The following is a 16,825-nucleotide window of genomic DNA, read 5'->3' on the forward strand; positions in this document are numbered from 1 at the left end:
AAATGAAACATGGGATTGTCTCCTTCCCCCCCCCCAACAGCTCATTATGATCAGCCAGTCATAAAGTCCTACCACACATTCTGTTTGAGAAACATGACATTCAAACCTCAGGGGGGGAAAAAAAAAAGTTGGTAGGCATTTGTTCATGCACAAATCCATTGCCGGGTTTCCAGGCGTGATATGCTCGTTGCACAAGGAACTCCCCTAACTCTAAAAAAGCCTGACCTAGTCTCTAAGAATCCCTTCACGGCAGGGTCACTTGTCATTAGAAGCGTAGAGGAAGTGGCCTGCATAAAAAGTATGGCCACCCAAAGCGGCTGGCAAACGCCGTGTGTGTGCTTTTCAGCCAGTCAAGTCCTTTATTTATGTTGTGAGCTGCTGCAACATTATCCAATAGGAATCCATGTGGACTTTCTGCACGGTTTGCGCTCACATCTGGGAGGAATACTGTACCTTGAAGGTTCTTCCTGCGTCAACAGGGTGATGATACACTCTCTAATTAGAACAGGATAATAATTAGCTCACATTAAGAGAACAATAACAGTGATATTTGGGGGTATTCAGCTCCAATCAAAAGCACACAGTAACATTCAATTACAAAATTGTCAAAATTATAAATTCGACTGCAATACTACATAATGAAATGCAAAAAAAAAATTATAAGGGATATGCTGTTTATGAACCTCAATTCAACTCGGGACACATAATGTCATTCAAATCAAAACTATTAGTAAGAAGTTCTGTTGGTAGTTTATGTATGAACACTGATGAAAAAGTCTCATTTTCACACTTTCTAAAAGAAGTTAAAATTCAACTAGTAGCAATGTAAACTGAGAAGATAAAGTACTTACCGTTACCTTCTAGTTTTCACACACAAACACTAAAATCAGCTTGTCTTGGCACGCAACCAGCGCTATGCTAGCTAGCAAAGCAAATAGCTCGGAAATGTAACACTACTAGCCTATGACAGAGACAACTTAGACAAACGTTATACGCAGTTAACGTTACTTGTTTTAATTCTGTAATCTGTGTCGTGGAAATACCTTTTAAACTTCATTATGGTGATGTACCTGACAGGTGTTGTGACGAGTTTGGCATCCATGTCGAGATCTGCATGCAGGTCGCGGGAGCGCGCACGCTCAGCTGAAAACTCAACCATGTGACGCCGTGTTAGTCTTAAGGCACAGTACTTCATGATAATGAAGCGATGGTACGTTTTGTCAGCTTTATGGGTAACTATACAACACCCAAAGCACGAATTTCTTGGCTTTATATTTGTTAGATAGGAAATAGCGTCGTTGCCAAGAGAAGGGGTGAGGTAGAGCCGCCACTTGTCACGGTGCATGCTGGGATTTGTAGTTATGCATGGAGTGTTGCACTTAAAACTCGTGGAGAAAATAAAAAAAAAGCAAAGTAAAGCGCACCGTTTTCAGAAAAAAGGTGAGAGGCAAAGATATTTAAAAGAGTGTGGCTGAACATGTCTCTCTGCTCGACTTTGGCATTCATGTCACGTGATGTTACCTAACACGAAGAGACTGCCCATTTATTTACGTGTTTTCATTAAATTAATGCTCTCCCCACATATGACCATTTTTAGGAAATGACTCCACAACAGCACTACAAAGAATATGAGATGTTTTGAAATTGTAAAAGCATCGTTGTATATCTGTTGTATATGGTGGGGCCCGAATGCTAAATTTCTGCTGCTTACTGTACCTGAACCTGATCGGTCAATGGTCATGGCTTTTGTCAAATGTATGCAAAGTTATGCAAAGTAAACCAGTATTTTTCCATTGGCAAGTCGCTGAAGACTCAGCGTATCAGGACTGAGTGAAAACCGTAGAAAACCCAGGGACATGACAAAAAAAAAAACTGTCTTTCGCTTTCTTTTAAGAAAATAAATTCTGCATTATTATTAGAATGATTAATGAATTATTATAAAATAGAATGGATAAGGAGTAACACAATAAGGAGTAATAAGAAATACACAAAACTGTAGAGTCTCTAATTAGCACCAGGTCAAAAAAGGCTGGCATGAACGAATGTGGCTGTAGACCTGAAGAACTGTCTCATTCATGATAAAGTCTTTTTTTTGTGACGCCGGAAGAGGTAACAAATGCTATTTTTCCAGTGTTCAAGGTATTTTAAATACATTTTAATTGTACTTATTAAATATAAAATAAGATCAGTCAATTAGATCACGTTGCGTAATAAAACAGTATATTTTATATCCAGTTAATTTGACTGTGCATTGGATGGAACGGTCCTGTGGTGTCTTTTATACTGTATGTTTTAGATCAGTGGTCCCCAACCCCCGGGCCGTGGGTCATTTGGTACCGGGCCGCACAGAAAGAAAAAAATACCCTTATTTCATTTTTTAAAATGTTTTATTTTGAAAAGTGGCCAGATTCTCTCAGTTACATCCGTCTCACTTCACACATGTCCATTGTGCGTGTGCTAACTTTATCTCATGCCGCACAAATTGACTACTACTGTATTTTTAGCATTTTTCTTTCACCTCATATTTGATGTCAAATGCTGATACTATGTGGGAATGCATAAAGGTAAGTTTTGATGACTTATTGAGTGCTAATGTGCACATTTGTCTTATGTTAATTCATGCTAGCTCGGGAGATTTGTGGGAACACGAGCCGGTCCGTGGGTCAAAAAAGGTTGAGGACCACTGTTTTAGATGAATCACTCACTACCTGGTGTTGTCATTTGTGTTGGCAACCCTAATGAGGATGAAGCGGTAGAGAATGGATGGATGGATGGATCTTATGTCACAGATGACCCCTGGAGGTGAGAGTATGTCACTGCACCCACTCATTCTCTCCTTACATGACCCTGACTGAACAAATAAAAAAAAAACCCATCAAAATCTCACTATTTGTTGCATGTAGAGTCATGTTATGGTTCTATTTCACTAGCATCCATCATCATTTGCCTTTTATGCAGTGTATTTAGACTACCGAGGTGTACAGGATTTGTGACATTACTGTTGGTGTCCTTGAACGCATCATCTGTACCCGGTATTGTTTTCCTCCAGTCTTGCTATCCTCCATATCCAGTTCCTATGGAAGCAACAATAACACAACAATATAGAGAAACACACTAGAGAAAGATGCTTGCGGTGGATAAAAACTACCCAAATGAAGTAGAGTACCCCCCACCCCCACTCCCACCCCCACCCCGCCTCCGCAATGTTGGCCAATGTTGTAAAGGACTGTCAGTTACGGCCGCCTCCTTTTGGGCCAGCGGGATTCAACTCGGAGGGCCCAGTGAAGGGCTATTCTTCCTGGAAAGCTGCCCCGGCTGCTCATGGACTTGAATGCACCCGGCCGCCATAATCTTCCAAGCTGTGGGAGCCCACTCAATATTCACTGCCTGTGCCTCCCTTCCCTTGAGCAGGCGCAGTCTCGCATGCTGATGCTATGATGCGCGCTAACGCTAAAGGATAACACGTGCTTAACGGCAACGTGGCGTGGAGTGGGGGGACGGCTGTGGGTTCAGCGGATTTTACTGACGCAGAGTAGAGTATGACAGTGTGATACTATGCTCTGACACATTTACTGTCATTATTCGTTCGCACCGGGGTGGGGAAACTAGGGCTCGGGAGTCAGATGTTGCTCTTTTGCTGGCTGCATCTGACTCTCAGACATTTTTTAACACAAAAAATTGTATTTATTAAAAAAAAATGCTGACATTTTTAAAGTAAAACATTACAGCAATGACAGTGTTAAAAATAACATTCCAAATATAAAACAGGTGGCCAATGCCAGCTGTCCTCTGGTATTTTCAGGGTCGGACACCAAAACTTGATGATCACAGCATCATGCGGTAGCCTACCCTGGTCATTGAGAGGTCAAGAAAGAAACTTCCCTCCTTTAATCAAATAGTCAGCGAGCTAATTCTGCAGAGCAAACACTTTTGACGAAGAAGATTGTGAAAAGATAGAAAGATACGGAGTACGGTGCAAAACCATGCAGTGCCAAAGGACGCATTAATGGTAAGAAGTCATTTATTTATTATTATTAAACTTGAGTATAACGTTGCTAAAAAGAATAAATTCTGAGACTTATATTCTAAAATTGTTGGTCTTGCTTAAAAATGCAAATAAGTGGCTCTCAGTTGAAAAGGTTGCCGACCGCCGCATTAGCAGCTTGCTACAGTGCCCCCAAGTGGCCAACAATAAAAACACTTTGTTCACCACTTTTGGCACCTTTCTCGGTCTGTAATTGCCATTGTCAGGGGACCAGTCCAGGGTGTACCCCGCCTCTCGCCCGAAGGCAGCTGGGATAGGCTCCAGCATACCCCCGTGACCCTAATGAGGATAGAAGATGGATGGATGACGAGGAGTGTAGTCATTACTTGTATATTATAAACCAATGAGAAAAAACATATTACCCTCAAAAGTTGCTCGAAAACACTTCATATTAACTATATTAATTATATTTTTTTTGTCAAATTTATTTTCCAGGTCAAGTTAAGTTAATATTTGATTTATTTCTATTACCAGAATTTTTTGTGACATTTTTATCCAGTTGTTCCCAAATATGTTGGACAAACTAGATACTGTATGGCCAATATCAGATGTTACACTATGTTGAATTTTGAACATTTTTAATTCTGAACAATAATAATAATAATAATAATAACCCGTCCAGGGTGTACCCTGCCTCTCGCCCAAAGTCTACAGGCTCCAGCATACCCCCGCGAGCCTAGTGAGGACAAGCAGCATAGAAAATGGAAATAATAATAGTAGTACATTTTAAAATAATCATAAAACACATTTCTATAGCGTTTTTACAGGTTATTATTAATTGTATTATTTATTTATCATAAACACTGCATTTATTGCAATCCTTCACTGAAGTTTCCGTCCTTTCATTAGTAAGTGGACATGATCGCTGCAAAGGGATGAACACAGGTTAGCTACAGTATTTTATTTAAATATGTTATATATTATATAGAAACATATCAATATTATACATTTACTATATGGGTTTTAAAAATGATTTAAAAATCCCAATTTTAATTAAGATGAATGACAATAAAAAAAATTAAAATGACAACCCACTGTATGGCATGTAAATGCAGTAGCTTATTGATGGGGAGATTTTCATAGATTAAGGACTGAAGAAACATGAATTTAGCCAGCTAAAGCCAAAATCATGTACTTAATTGTGATTTGACATTGTGGCGTTAGAGCAGGCATCGTTTGGAGGCACCTCTTCATCACATGGATAGTACTGTGTCATGTGTCATGTGTCTCTCCTAGTGCAATACTGCCCTCTAGTGGACACATCACGTACTGTATATTGTCAGTGACACAACTAGCATGCTCTCTGTGAAGGACCCTTCCAGTACACATAGTCTAACAGAGTGAAAGGGGTTCATCCCGGCATTTGTCCCCCATGCACACCAGGCAAAATGTGCCTGTCAAAGCAGCTGAACACCCTCAGCAGACGTGTGCACTGCAAACTGCCTTAAAATGCACAGTGTTTTTTTGTGTGTGGAAATAATGGAATAAACGCTCCAATTAAAACTTCTATTCAGTCCCATTCAGTTGTTAGGTGCAAATCACCGCCGGGGTCTCTAACTAGCACCAGGTCAAAAAAGGCTGGCATGAACAAATGTGGCTGTAGGCAACCTCCTGATGAGTTTTTTTTTTTTTTTTTTACAGACTCCACAAGATGACGTATGTTGACTGATCAGTATCCAGCAGCTTCAGCTACCTCTGCATGCGCTTTTAAATGTCGGTTGTGCAGCTCAGCTGTTGGCGAGGAAGGCCATCCAGTTAAACGCAATGAATTTTTACGTGATTTATTTTGACCCTGGAATCGCAATGAATAAATTCTAAAATAAAAAATACTGAAAATAAAAGATAAAGAAATACATTTTAAAGAATCCAGTTAATCTAGAAACACGTGGATATAATCTGAACGTTTTCTCATCTTTCTTGTTTAATTTTAAAAATCCCTCCTAAAAAAAAAAGCCACCCTATCTGCAAGTGGAAGCAAACACACAGTTCGGGGCCACAGTGCCCCCTGTTGCCTTGGCATGCACTTCACAAGCTGGGAATGTATTTTTAGGAGATTTATTTTGGCCCTGGAATCACAATAAATAAATCATAAAATAAATACTGAAAAATAAAAATATATACATTTTAAAATCCAAATAATCTAAAAATACATGTTGATATAATCTGAAAGTTTTCTCATTCAGTTCTTTTAAAATCCCTCTTCAAAATAAAACCATCCTGTCAATCTGCAAGGGGAATCAAACACACAGTTAGGGGCTACATTGCCCCCTGTTGGATTGGCATGCACTTTACAGTCTGGGGAATGCATTTTCATGAGATTACTGGGACTGTTTTGACCCCCAAATCCATGGAATATGTTATAAACATGTAAAATGAATACTTTAAAACTAACAAATCTAAATAATAATAATAATAAAAAAGTAATGATGTTTATCGGGTGGGGTGAAGAGCTGATTGGAGCAAATGAACTATTATTTGACATGCATGTTTGTAAATATGGGTCCATTTGACCTCCCTAGGCCTTATAGTTAGCATTTTTTACATTAATAGTTTGCCTATGGAGTCACAAAGGGTACATAAAAAGAGCAACACGGTAGAAGTAGACAGAATGAGACGAGGACATGTGACACGGGGCCAGGACACACCATGCTGGGTCATGCTGCTCTGGGAGATTTTATTGGAATGATTTTTCATATTTTTTGTTGTGTTTTTCTTCTTTTTTTTTTGTACTCGCACTTGCGCTCGTTGTCAGGAGTGTGGTGAGCGGAACAGTCAAGCAGCAAGAGTCACAGGTGATTATCATCATCATCATCATCAGCATCCTCCCTCTTGTATCAGAATGATTTCCCCAAGCTAGAAAAGTCGTTTACATCACATCATGTAAGTGATTTGGAGATTTTTTTCGTTTTTTTTTTTTTGGAGAGCACAAACATTCCAGCAACACACTCTATATAGGGCTTCATAAGGGGAGGGGGGGTGACAATCAGAAAATAAAAAGCATGACTTTTTGCATAGTATTAAATGAACAAAGACATTAAGTTCTTTATTTACAATTATTATTATTATTATTATTATTATTTTAGAGATTTAAAAAAAATCATTAAAAACAAGATAAATAAATCACTTACCCATTAAATGGCTAAGTGTGCCAAAAGGTTGCTAGCTTGTAGGCATGTCTCTTTTTCTTGCTTCCACAAACGGCATGCTGCTAAATACAGTACATCCAGGCAGGTGAGAGGATATTGCAACAATTCATGTCATCATCATCATCATCATCATCATCAGTGGCGTGGGGGCTTGCCATTAAAATAAGCTGGGATGCAGTCACATGATTTATTTCACCAGGTGAGGAGACTCTTTGCTCGTATTTACACAACGTGACAGTGGAACCTTGAAAAGTGGTACAATTTCCAGGTAGGGGTGGCCAAAGTCTGGCGCAGGGGCCATTTGTGGACGGTCGCTGACCTTTTGGTAGTAGCGGCCAGCTGCAAATTGTAAAAATGTATTTATCGTTGTACTTATGTTGGACACTAGGTGGCGGTGCTGTAATTTACCGAACTTGTAGCGCACGGGTGTCCAAAGCGTGGCCCGCGGTTTGTTTTTTTATTGGCCTGCGGCAAATTGTAAAGATATAGTTTAACAAATAAGCTAAAAAAAAAACAACAGCAAAAATGGAAAAATCTGCAGTAATTTTACATGGACAAAGTCAAAATATTAAGAGAGAGACGCTGTAATCTAAATGAGAAAAAGCTATAATTTTAAGACAAGCACGTCATTTTTGTAGTTTAAAGTTGAAATATTAAAGAAAAAAATATGTTTTTTTTTTTATTATTTTTAATATTATGAGAAACAAACAAAATAAATAATTTTTGGAAAATTAGATTGGGGGAAAAAGTTATAATATTATGGGAATAAAGTCCTAATTTTCCAAGAAGAAAGTTTAAATAGTTGGAAAAAAAACATCGGTAATTTTACGAGAATAAAGTCAAAATATTAAAAGAAACAAGTCGTATTCTAACGAGGAAAATTGTACAAAAATGAGGAAAAATAATTTCATTTAGTATCATGAAAAGAAAACATGCCTTTTTATGTCAAAATATTAAAACAAACAACAACAAATAAACAAAACAAAATGAAGTTTTACGGCAATATTTGGAAAATTAGGTTGGGGAAAAGTTATAATATTAAAGGAATAAAATAGTAATGTTACAAGAAGAGAACTAAAGCATTAAATGAAAATTAAAAATGGTAAACTAATTGGTGTGTGGTGTCATCTAACACAGTAATCCCTCACCACTTCACGCTTCCAATTTCATGGCTTCACTCTGTCATGTTTTTTCAAAAATATAGTAATAAATCATTGCTGTTTCATGATCGAATACAGTATGCATATTGAAGCTAATTTTATGTATTTTTTTTGCCTAAACAAAGCATTTTCAAGCATAAAAATGGCTACTTTAACTACAATACAAATATAAAGGCATTCAGAAGATGCATTCAAAGATGTTGTGACGATACTGTATGTATGATTTCTCCCAAACTCTCCCAAAGCTAACTTGTGAGTCAATATTGTGTCTTATTTATGTCTTAAATGGCTTACTTTCTTTTCTCATGTCTGATATATTGGGTTATGAGAATGTACAGGTGACTATAGGGGTGTTATCTCATGTCTACGGGGCTCTAATAATATTAAAAACCGTATTTAGAAGATTGCAAACAGGCTTTCTATGCTGTAACTACAAAACTACTCCATTTGTAAATTAGGATTCCCAGGAAAATTCCCTTATCACGATCAGACCTGGAACCAATTAACCGCGATAAACAAGGGATTTCTGTCACACAAATATGAGACTTTGCTTTAATTATAAAATCGCTAAGTACGATTTTGCTTTATAAGTAGCACTGTTTTTGCGAGCCCCGCTACATTTAACAGTATATGTTTGTGGCTTGCGGTCTGAACGTGTTTCGAAGTTTAATCGTATCGTTTAAGTATCCGATGAAGTTTGGACACCTACTGACAACCTAGAAGATGAACTCTGTGTTATGCTTCTTCTTTTAGTTTATTTTGGGTGACTAGGATGACTGGATGTGGAACTGACTGTAAACATAAAGGAAAGGGTCCACTGTATCTGCGCTATAAAATCACAACAATATCATTGTAAATTGTATTGTAAATTGCAGCACTACTTATAAAACACCACTCGGGGACGGTATCATGCTGGTATCAACATCTTCCTGTACTCTTTCCATTAGGTGTCTGTCAAGGGAATGGTTACTACCGTAAGTGTTCCAATTAATATCGCTTTTAAATAAATAAAAAAATAAAAATAAATAAATAAAGGAGTCTCCTATAGTCCCCGGGCGCGTGGTTGACAAAAGCAAATAACCAGGTGCCTAATTAGGGCAAAAACATTGCTTCTCCTTATGCAGTTTTTATTATCTTCACAAGCTGCATTTAAGGGATTGCGAGTGGTGAGCATCCAGCAGCTTTATCTGCCTCTGCATGCGCTTTAATGTGTCTGTCACACTACTCAGCTGTCAAGAGTGTTACACTTGCCCTGCTGATGTTTGCAATGAACTCATCAGTGCTATTAATAAGGGTGGAGTCATTTGCTTCATACCACTATTACAACATTGGTTCTCATTTTCCTTTGCACTTTCTCATGCACTCCAAATGGTTATTAAAGTTTAAAAAATATATAGTTATTATATATACAGAAATCCCTAGTTAATCGTGGTTAATTGGTTCCAGGCCTGACCATGATAAGTGAATTTATAAATGGCATATTTTTGCAGTTAGAACATAGAAAACCTGCTTACGACCTTCTAAATACAGGTTTTTAATATTATTAGAGACCTCTAGACATAAAATAACACCTTGATAGTCACTTTTACACTCGTATTACTCAATATAGTAGACATAATAACAGAAAATAAGACATTTCAGACATAAATGAGACTTATGTGTACGTGTGTGTGTTGCTGTAAATGGGTTCCGGTACTCGGGGAGCTGAATGGCAAGCTGACAGGAAGTGAGGGATCTGAGTTGAGTTTTAGCTTGGCGTTAGCCTGTGTTAGGGATTATTGTGCCTATTATGAAATCATTCAAACCTGCAATAAAAGCCAGTTGTTCTGGCGATCAATTTTGGTGCCTGTGTATCTCACCCAACACTATAATAACATTACTGACACCTAGTGACCAGTGTAGAATACTACATATCACATCTTTGATCTCCATTTAACATTTGTAAATTTATTTAAAATTTGCTAAAATATACATATTTTGGACTCATAATAGGCCGCAATCAACCACAAAACAAAGATGATTTATTAATTAATGTATTTATGAAAAACCGTGATAGAGTGAAGCCACGAAATTTGAAGCGCGAAAGGGCTAGGAATTACTGTAATGAGTTTTAAAATTTCAGAAATGCAGCCCAGGTTTTGACAAATAAATCCCTTGGTTATAATTACGGTAGTTTTGCTTCATTTTAGTTTGATTGAACTTGTTAAGAAAGTGACTTAAACAATACCTGTGTAGCTAATAAAGGTTTAATATTGGCTGGAATTCTATTTTAAATATTTCCTATTATTTCAAAATTTGAACACTTTGGAAGTCAACCAGCGTCCACTTTGGAGGTTCCACTGCACTAAATGTGGAGAATGTCGGATGCTGACGATTAATTATTGCATTTTACACACAAATAATCCAATAAATGAACAGAATATTGAAAGCATCAACTCAAATATGAACTATTAACTGAATTTTGCTGATATTTATTCTGCAGGCCTGAGGAGACTGGTAAAGACTGTGCACCCTCGCCACACTGGACCACACAAGACGAGCATATCCAAGTGAAAGAGATGCTGTAGATGATTGTAATACTAGTGTTGTGTGTTTATTTAGTAAAAAAAAAAAAAAAAGGGTCAATTGTCCAGGTTGCATAATGAGCCTAGGAGACGCCTGCGCGTTAGTGGTCAAAACAACAACGCTAGGTCAAGTGGCCTTTTCCTTCTGAGTGCCACGCTTCCCCGCTTGCTCAATACAGCACAAGAAATATTACAACTAGCGAGTACAGCCCAGATGCTAGAGTACTGGATTCATGTCTGTGTGACGGCAGGAAGACAACCTGGGCTAAAACACACAAAAGCACATCTAGATTTTACACCACGTAAAGTTGGCATTCAGAACCAAATAGTGCAGAAAAGAGTTTTTTAGAGCTATACTCATAGAATTATATGTATATATACTGTATACATAGAAAAAGAGCCAAAGCAACATTCCATTTATGTGTGTTTCTTTTTCATCTTTTTTTTTTTTTGAGATGTTTCAAATTGTCTTTAGTGTCGTGGGGCTCTGTGTGTGTGTGTGTGTGTGTGTGTGTCTCTCGCTGAACACAAATTAATCTGGAATAAAAAATGCTTAGAAACCCACTATAGTCCAGCTTTTAAACATAATTTTTAAAAATGATTTCTGTAAGGTGTGTGTATATATAAACATATATATATATGTATATATATATTTATATAAAATATAGATAGATGTTCATTCAGATATTCACTCCTAGAAGTTCATTTTAAGCCCAAAAAATGTATATTGAATAAAATTAAGGAAAAAACTTAAACATATAATTATATATATATATATTATGTATATTTTTTTAGATACACAAAGGGCTATTTGTGTGTGTATCTCTCTTTGCCGGGGGAAGTAACTGAAATTAATCCAGAATACACTTTTGAAAATTAAATAAAAATATCCCAGATTCTTTTTTGAAATATTTCTGTCAGGTGAATATATATATATGTTTATATATGTTTATATATGTTCACTTGTTAATGTGACGAGTGGAAGTTCATTTTAAAGATGTGGAAAAAATACGAGAGAAAAAAAAAAAGAAATATTAGAAAATGAAAAAGCGTGAGCGCGTGTCTCTCTCTGCCGGAGGAAATAAAACGCTAAATGGTCTTAAGATGAAAATAATTTAGTCAAATATCCTAGATTTGATACAATTAAAAAATAGATTTCTGCGTGAATATAGGTGTAAATTTGCTAATGTGACCCCTGCAAGTTTATTTTAAAGATGTGAAAGATTATTTTTTTTTATAAAATAGCAAAAAAAAACCCCCAAAAACCTCTACAGAGAGAGAACAAACATATCAGAGAAAGATATCAATGTTTTTTTTTTTTTTAGAAAAACACACAAAAGGGGCTGTGTGTGTGTGTGTGTGTGTGTGTGTCTTTCTCTGCCGGAGAAAAAAGCAATTCTGAAATATTTTTTTTTAATTGTGTATAGTGAATATATGTATTAATTTATTAATATGTCTTCTAGATGTTCATTTTAAAAATGTGAAAGAAAAGGAAAAAAATGAATAAAATTGAGAAAAAAAGAAAAAAAATATTGGCGAATTATCCAACTTTTTTTTTTTTTTTTTTAGAAAAACAAAGAAAGGAGGACTGTGTGTGTGTGTGTGTGTGACCGTAGGAAAGTGCACCAAATTAATTGAGAATAAAATTATCCAAAGTGAGTTTAGAAGACATTAAAGATTTATGTGGAAAAAAAAAAGAGAAAAATGAGGGAATGAAAGAACTAATCCCCATCTGCCCCTTTTTTTAAAGAAAAAAACAAAAACCCCAAAAACAAAGGCAGGCCACCTCAACTCCATCCCGACAATCATCATAAAGAATTATACTAAGATTCAACATCGACTACCATTATAGTTTGGTTTCTTTTTGTTTGTTAATCCTCTAAAAATATCTACAATATGTCACAAGATAGCAGGCAAATTCCAGCAGGTTTTTTATGTGTTAAATCTATTTTCTGTTCTTTTTTGTGTGTTGTTATTGTACTGTATATCCTCCTCAGCAATACAACGCCGTGTGAGCGTCGTCTCCCTTCTTCTCAGAACCAGGAAGTATATCTCTAAGTTTGCTGTAAACAAATTACATTCTGTTGAAGACATAAATAAGTCCAAAAAGTTATTTTCCGAGCCATTCGAAGCAGGAACAAGGCAACATGCCGACAAAGATAAACTCTCTCTAAATATATTTATATGCTTTCATATTTATAGAATACTAGTATATCCTGTAAATGATGCTGTGTCGCCACCGTTTTATTGTTTTGCGTTCCTCTTTTTTGTGTGTTTTGGAAAGGGGGTTGGGGGGCGGGGGGTGCAAAGCTGCTGTGCAAGTTGAGCCCTGGCACCTCGTCACATGACTCAAATGTTTTTGGATCATGCCACACAGAAGAAGAAGAAGAAGAAGAAGAAGAAGAAGAAGAAGAAGAAGAAGAAGAGCTTTAACTCTTGAGTCCGCTGCTCGCCACAAGAAAATAATCCAAATGGAAAAAACCCTTTTTAAATAAAACGTGAGTAAATGTACATTCATGCAGGAGGGACAATAATAATATAACAATAATAATTTGAATATAATAACAAGGTTTTTTTTAATTCTATCAGTGTGGATGAGGACAGAGGAGAACGTGTCCTTCCTCTTCCTCTTTGCCATCATCAGTTTGTGCGGTGCATGCTAGCACGCGCGCACGCCGCCTCCTCGTCCTCCACCTCCTCCAAAACAGCCACAAGATGACTGCGGCTTTTTCTCTTTTCTTGATTGTGTGTTACTTCCAAACGGAGGAGGGGCGGGTAGGAGCGTTGAGGTTCCAGTTCAAAGGTCAAATGAGGAGGTTAGAGGCTGGTCTCCAAGCTGTGCAAAGGGCTGGCGGGGCTGGAGGATGCCGCCGATTTACTGGTATCGATGGTCAGGTTGATGCCGCTGTCGATGGCGTTGTTGTTCTTGTTGGGCGACGACGGCTGGCTGGAGTACTTCCTCCTCCGGCGAGCCGAGTCGTCGTCCGTGTCGTCGATGAGCGGGATGCTGGGAGTGGAGTCCTCTATCCTAAACTCGGGCTGGGTCATGAAGTTGTGGATGGATGTTCTGGAGTCGGGCTTCTCCAGGCCTTCGTAGAGGGAGCTGCGGAATGCGTTCACGACGCGGATCTGCCGCACAGGAAAGAGAAGACAGAAGAAGAGGACACGTGGTGAGAACGGCGGAGGCGCCATCCAGGCGGGACGTGGAAGGAGGGAGCCTGTAGACCCTTTTACACTAGAAAAGCCAACATTTTTCCACCTTTTTTCTGTGTCGCTGGTCCATATAAACGGCACCGACACGGAATGAAGGGGATGAAGTCGACCGGGCAAATTTCCACCTTTGCAGGTATGATCGGAGCAGACGGGACGGGACAAGGATGCCAAGTTTAACTCTTACTCACTACTCCTGCTCTGTCGTGTTGAAAGCAATTGCTCCTGTATAAAAGTCACACGTATGTCAATATGCCGTGTCACTGTGTGAAAGTGCACACTCTCCTCATTGGATTCTGTGTACGTGACAAAGACAAATAAGTGCTGGCTCTGTTAAGCTCTCATTTTTCCACTTTTTTCTAGTGTTGCTGTTCTGTTTTCAGGCATCGGCACTGTACGGAAGGGACAAAGTCGACCCAGCAATATTCCACCATTGCAGGTTGTATCAGGAAAATAATTCCTCGATTATTATCTGGTTGAGTGATGCTGCGTAGCTGTGTAAAAGTACGTGCAGTTACAGAAAAAACTTGATATTTTGCCGCCTTTTTTCGGTGTCGCTGTTCCATATAAACAGCACCGATATGGAATAAAGTGGATGAAGTCAGTCATTTTCCGTCTTCGCAGGTATCAGACCAGACGCAGGACGCAATGACGAGGCTCAAGACGCACTTCCCCTGCTCTGTTGTGTTGAGAGCAGCTGTTGCTGTATAAAAGTCATGCACGTAAATATACTGTATGTGTCGCTGTGTGAAAGTGCACATACAGTAGTTGGGGTAACGTCCCTTTTCGCTAGATTCGGCGTTCATGACAGCGACAAATATGTGCTGGCTCTACCATGCTGTCATTTTTCCACTTTATTCCCCGAGTGTTACTGTTCTGTATGAAAGGCATCGGCACCATAAGGAAGGGGCCAAGTCGACCTGGCAATTTTCCACCGTAGCAGATTCTAGCAGAGCAGACGCAGGATGCAATGACGGGACTCAAGACGCACTTCTCCCACTCTGTTGTGTTGAAAAAACTGTGGCTGTATAAAAGTCATGCGTGTAAATATGCTTTATGCATATACACTGTGTGAAAGCGCTCACAGTTTAGGTACATCCCGTTTCGTTGTGCATAAGACAACGACAAATATATGCTGGCTCTACTGTGCTCTCATTTTTCCACTTTTTTCCCCAGTGTGTTCTGTATGAAAGGCATCGGCATCGTATGGAAGCGGAGAAGTCGCGATGTGTAAGAGAATAAAAAAATCCGCAATTATTATCTGATTGAGGGATGTTGTGTCACTGTGTGAAAGTGCACAATCTGGTATTTTGCCCCTTTTTTCTGTGTCCCTGTTCTGTATAAACAGCACCAATGTGGAATGAGGAAACCATGCCAACCGGGTGCTATCAGAGCAGAGGCCGGACATGTGTGTAAGGGATTTCTGCGATGAAATGATCTGATTGCGAGATGCTGTATCGCTGTGTGAAAGCGCACAGTTATAGCAATAACTGTACGGTATGACATTTTCCCACCTTTTTCTGTCGCTGTTCTGTACAAACAGCACCAACACAGAAGTAGGGGACCATGCCAAAGTGAATTCAACACAGCAAATTCCCACCTTTGCAGGTAGTATGAGAGCAGAGGCGGGAGGGTGCCTGTTTGTAAGGGTATTCCGCAATGGCAGGACAGGGATATAAAGTTTAAAACCTGACACTCACTTCTCTTGCCCTGTTGTGTTGTAAGCAATTGTTGGTGTCTAACAAATATTTTAGACGTCAGACACTGGCACTGACACGTCATATAATTATGGACAACCTGCAATCTCTGGAGCCCCTTTTTAAACGTTTTAATGTTTTAATGATCCGGATGGCTGCTCTGTATGAAAGCCACTGGTATCCATGTGTAAAAGAGGCTTGTGATGGGATCAGCATTGAAGGAGAGCACATCAGTGTTCTTTGACAACATGACTACAGCTGTGTCAAGTTGGGAGCGTGCAAGGAAAACTGTGAGGAACACAATCATGAAACGTAAAAAGAAAAGAAAAGCAACACAAATGCTCGTTGTAAGTATACGCTTTAGTCCAATGTGCCGTATACCTAGAAACAAGCCACGTTAATAACGCTCACAGCAAAACAAAAGAATAACAATAAGGAGAATATCACATGCAAGTTGGAGGAAATCTGGTGGACAAGGTCAGTAAGGAGGAAGGAGGTTAGATCTGAGGCCATCCAATCAGGCGCTCTAAAAACACTTGAAAAAGGTACCAGAGTAGACTCTGGGTCAGTATCCACACAGACTCTGGATGGGACGCACACACAGAGCACAGGGTGGTCCCAAACAGGGCGATGGCAAGGGTGGGGGCGAAGCAGGCAGTGGAGAGTAGAACTCACAACAGAACAGAAAACAACATTGTGAGACAATGAGCAAACACGGGATCGTCTATTACCGGATGACGACAACACAACCTACATGCAACAAGACGACAAGAACGTTGACACAAAACATATGAAGGTGAATCATGACAGAAGTATAATAGTTTTGTCTCGTCTGACGGCCTTAACTCCATGCATGGGCAAGTAAACACTCGAGTACAAGCACAAAACTAGTACGACTACCGTAAATTCCGGTGTATAAGCTGCACCCACTAAATTTAGAGGAAAAAGCAGATTTGTTCAAATATAATATCACATGTCCACATCATAAAATGACATATGGTCG

General features: G+C 38.7%; 2 protein-coding genes across 12 annotated transcripts in view; both read right to left on the reverse strand.

Moving 5' to 3' along the window:
* Positions 1-1,208, reverse strand: part of slc6a11b (solute carrier family 6 member 11b) — a 41,420-nt gene extending 40,212 nt beyond the window's left edge. Inside the window, exon 1 of the mRNA XM_054785898.1 lies at positions 1,071-1,208. The gene's annotated coding sequence lies outside the window, so the exon portion shown is untranslated. The remainder of the gene's footprint in view (positions 1-1,070) is intronic.
* A 5,464-nt stretch (positions 1,209-6,672) lies between these two features.
* atp2b2 (ATPase plasma membrane Ca2+ transporting 2) overlaps positions 6,673-16,825 on the reverse strand; it is a 144,825-nt gene continuing 134,672 nt past the window's right edge. For 8 of the 11 annotated variants that reach the window (XM_054783311.1, XM_054783310.1, XM_054783317.1 and 5 more), the window contains one exon: positions 6,673-14,044. In XM_054783311.1, coding sequence (XP_054639286.1) covers positions 13,733-14,044 — 312 coding nt within the window. In that variant the 3' untranslated portion in view covers positions 6,673-13,732. The remainder of the gene's footprint in view (positions 14,045-16,825) is intronic. The other 3 variants (XM_054783319.1, XM_054783314.1, XM_054783318.1) reach the window with 2 other exon arrangements.

This window comes from Dunckerocampus dactyliophorus, chromosome 8 (assembly GCF_027744805.1).
Source record: "Dunckerocampus dactyliophorus isolate RoL2022-P2 chromosome 8, RoL_Ddac_1.1, whole genome shotgun sequence".
NCBI classification, from domain to species: Eukaryota; Metazoa; Chordata; class Actinopteri; order Syngnathiformes; family Syngnathidae; genus Dunckerocampus; species Dunckerocampus dactyliophorus.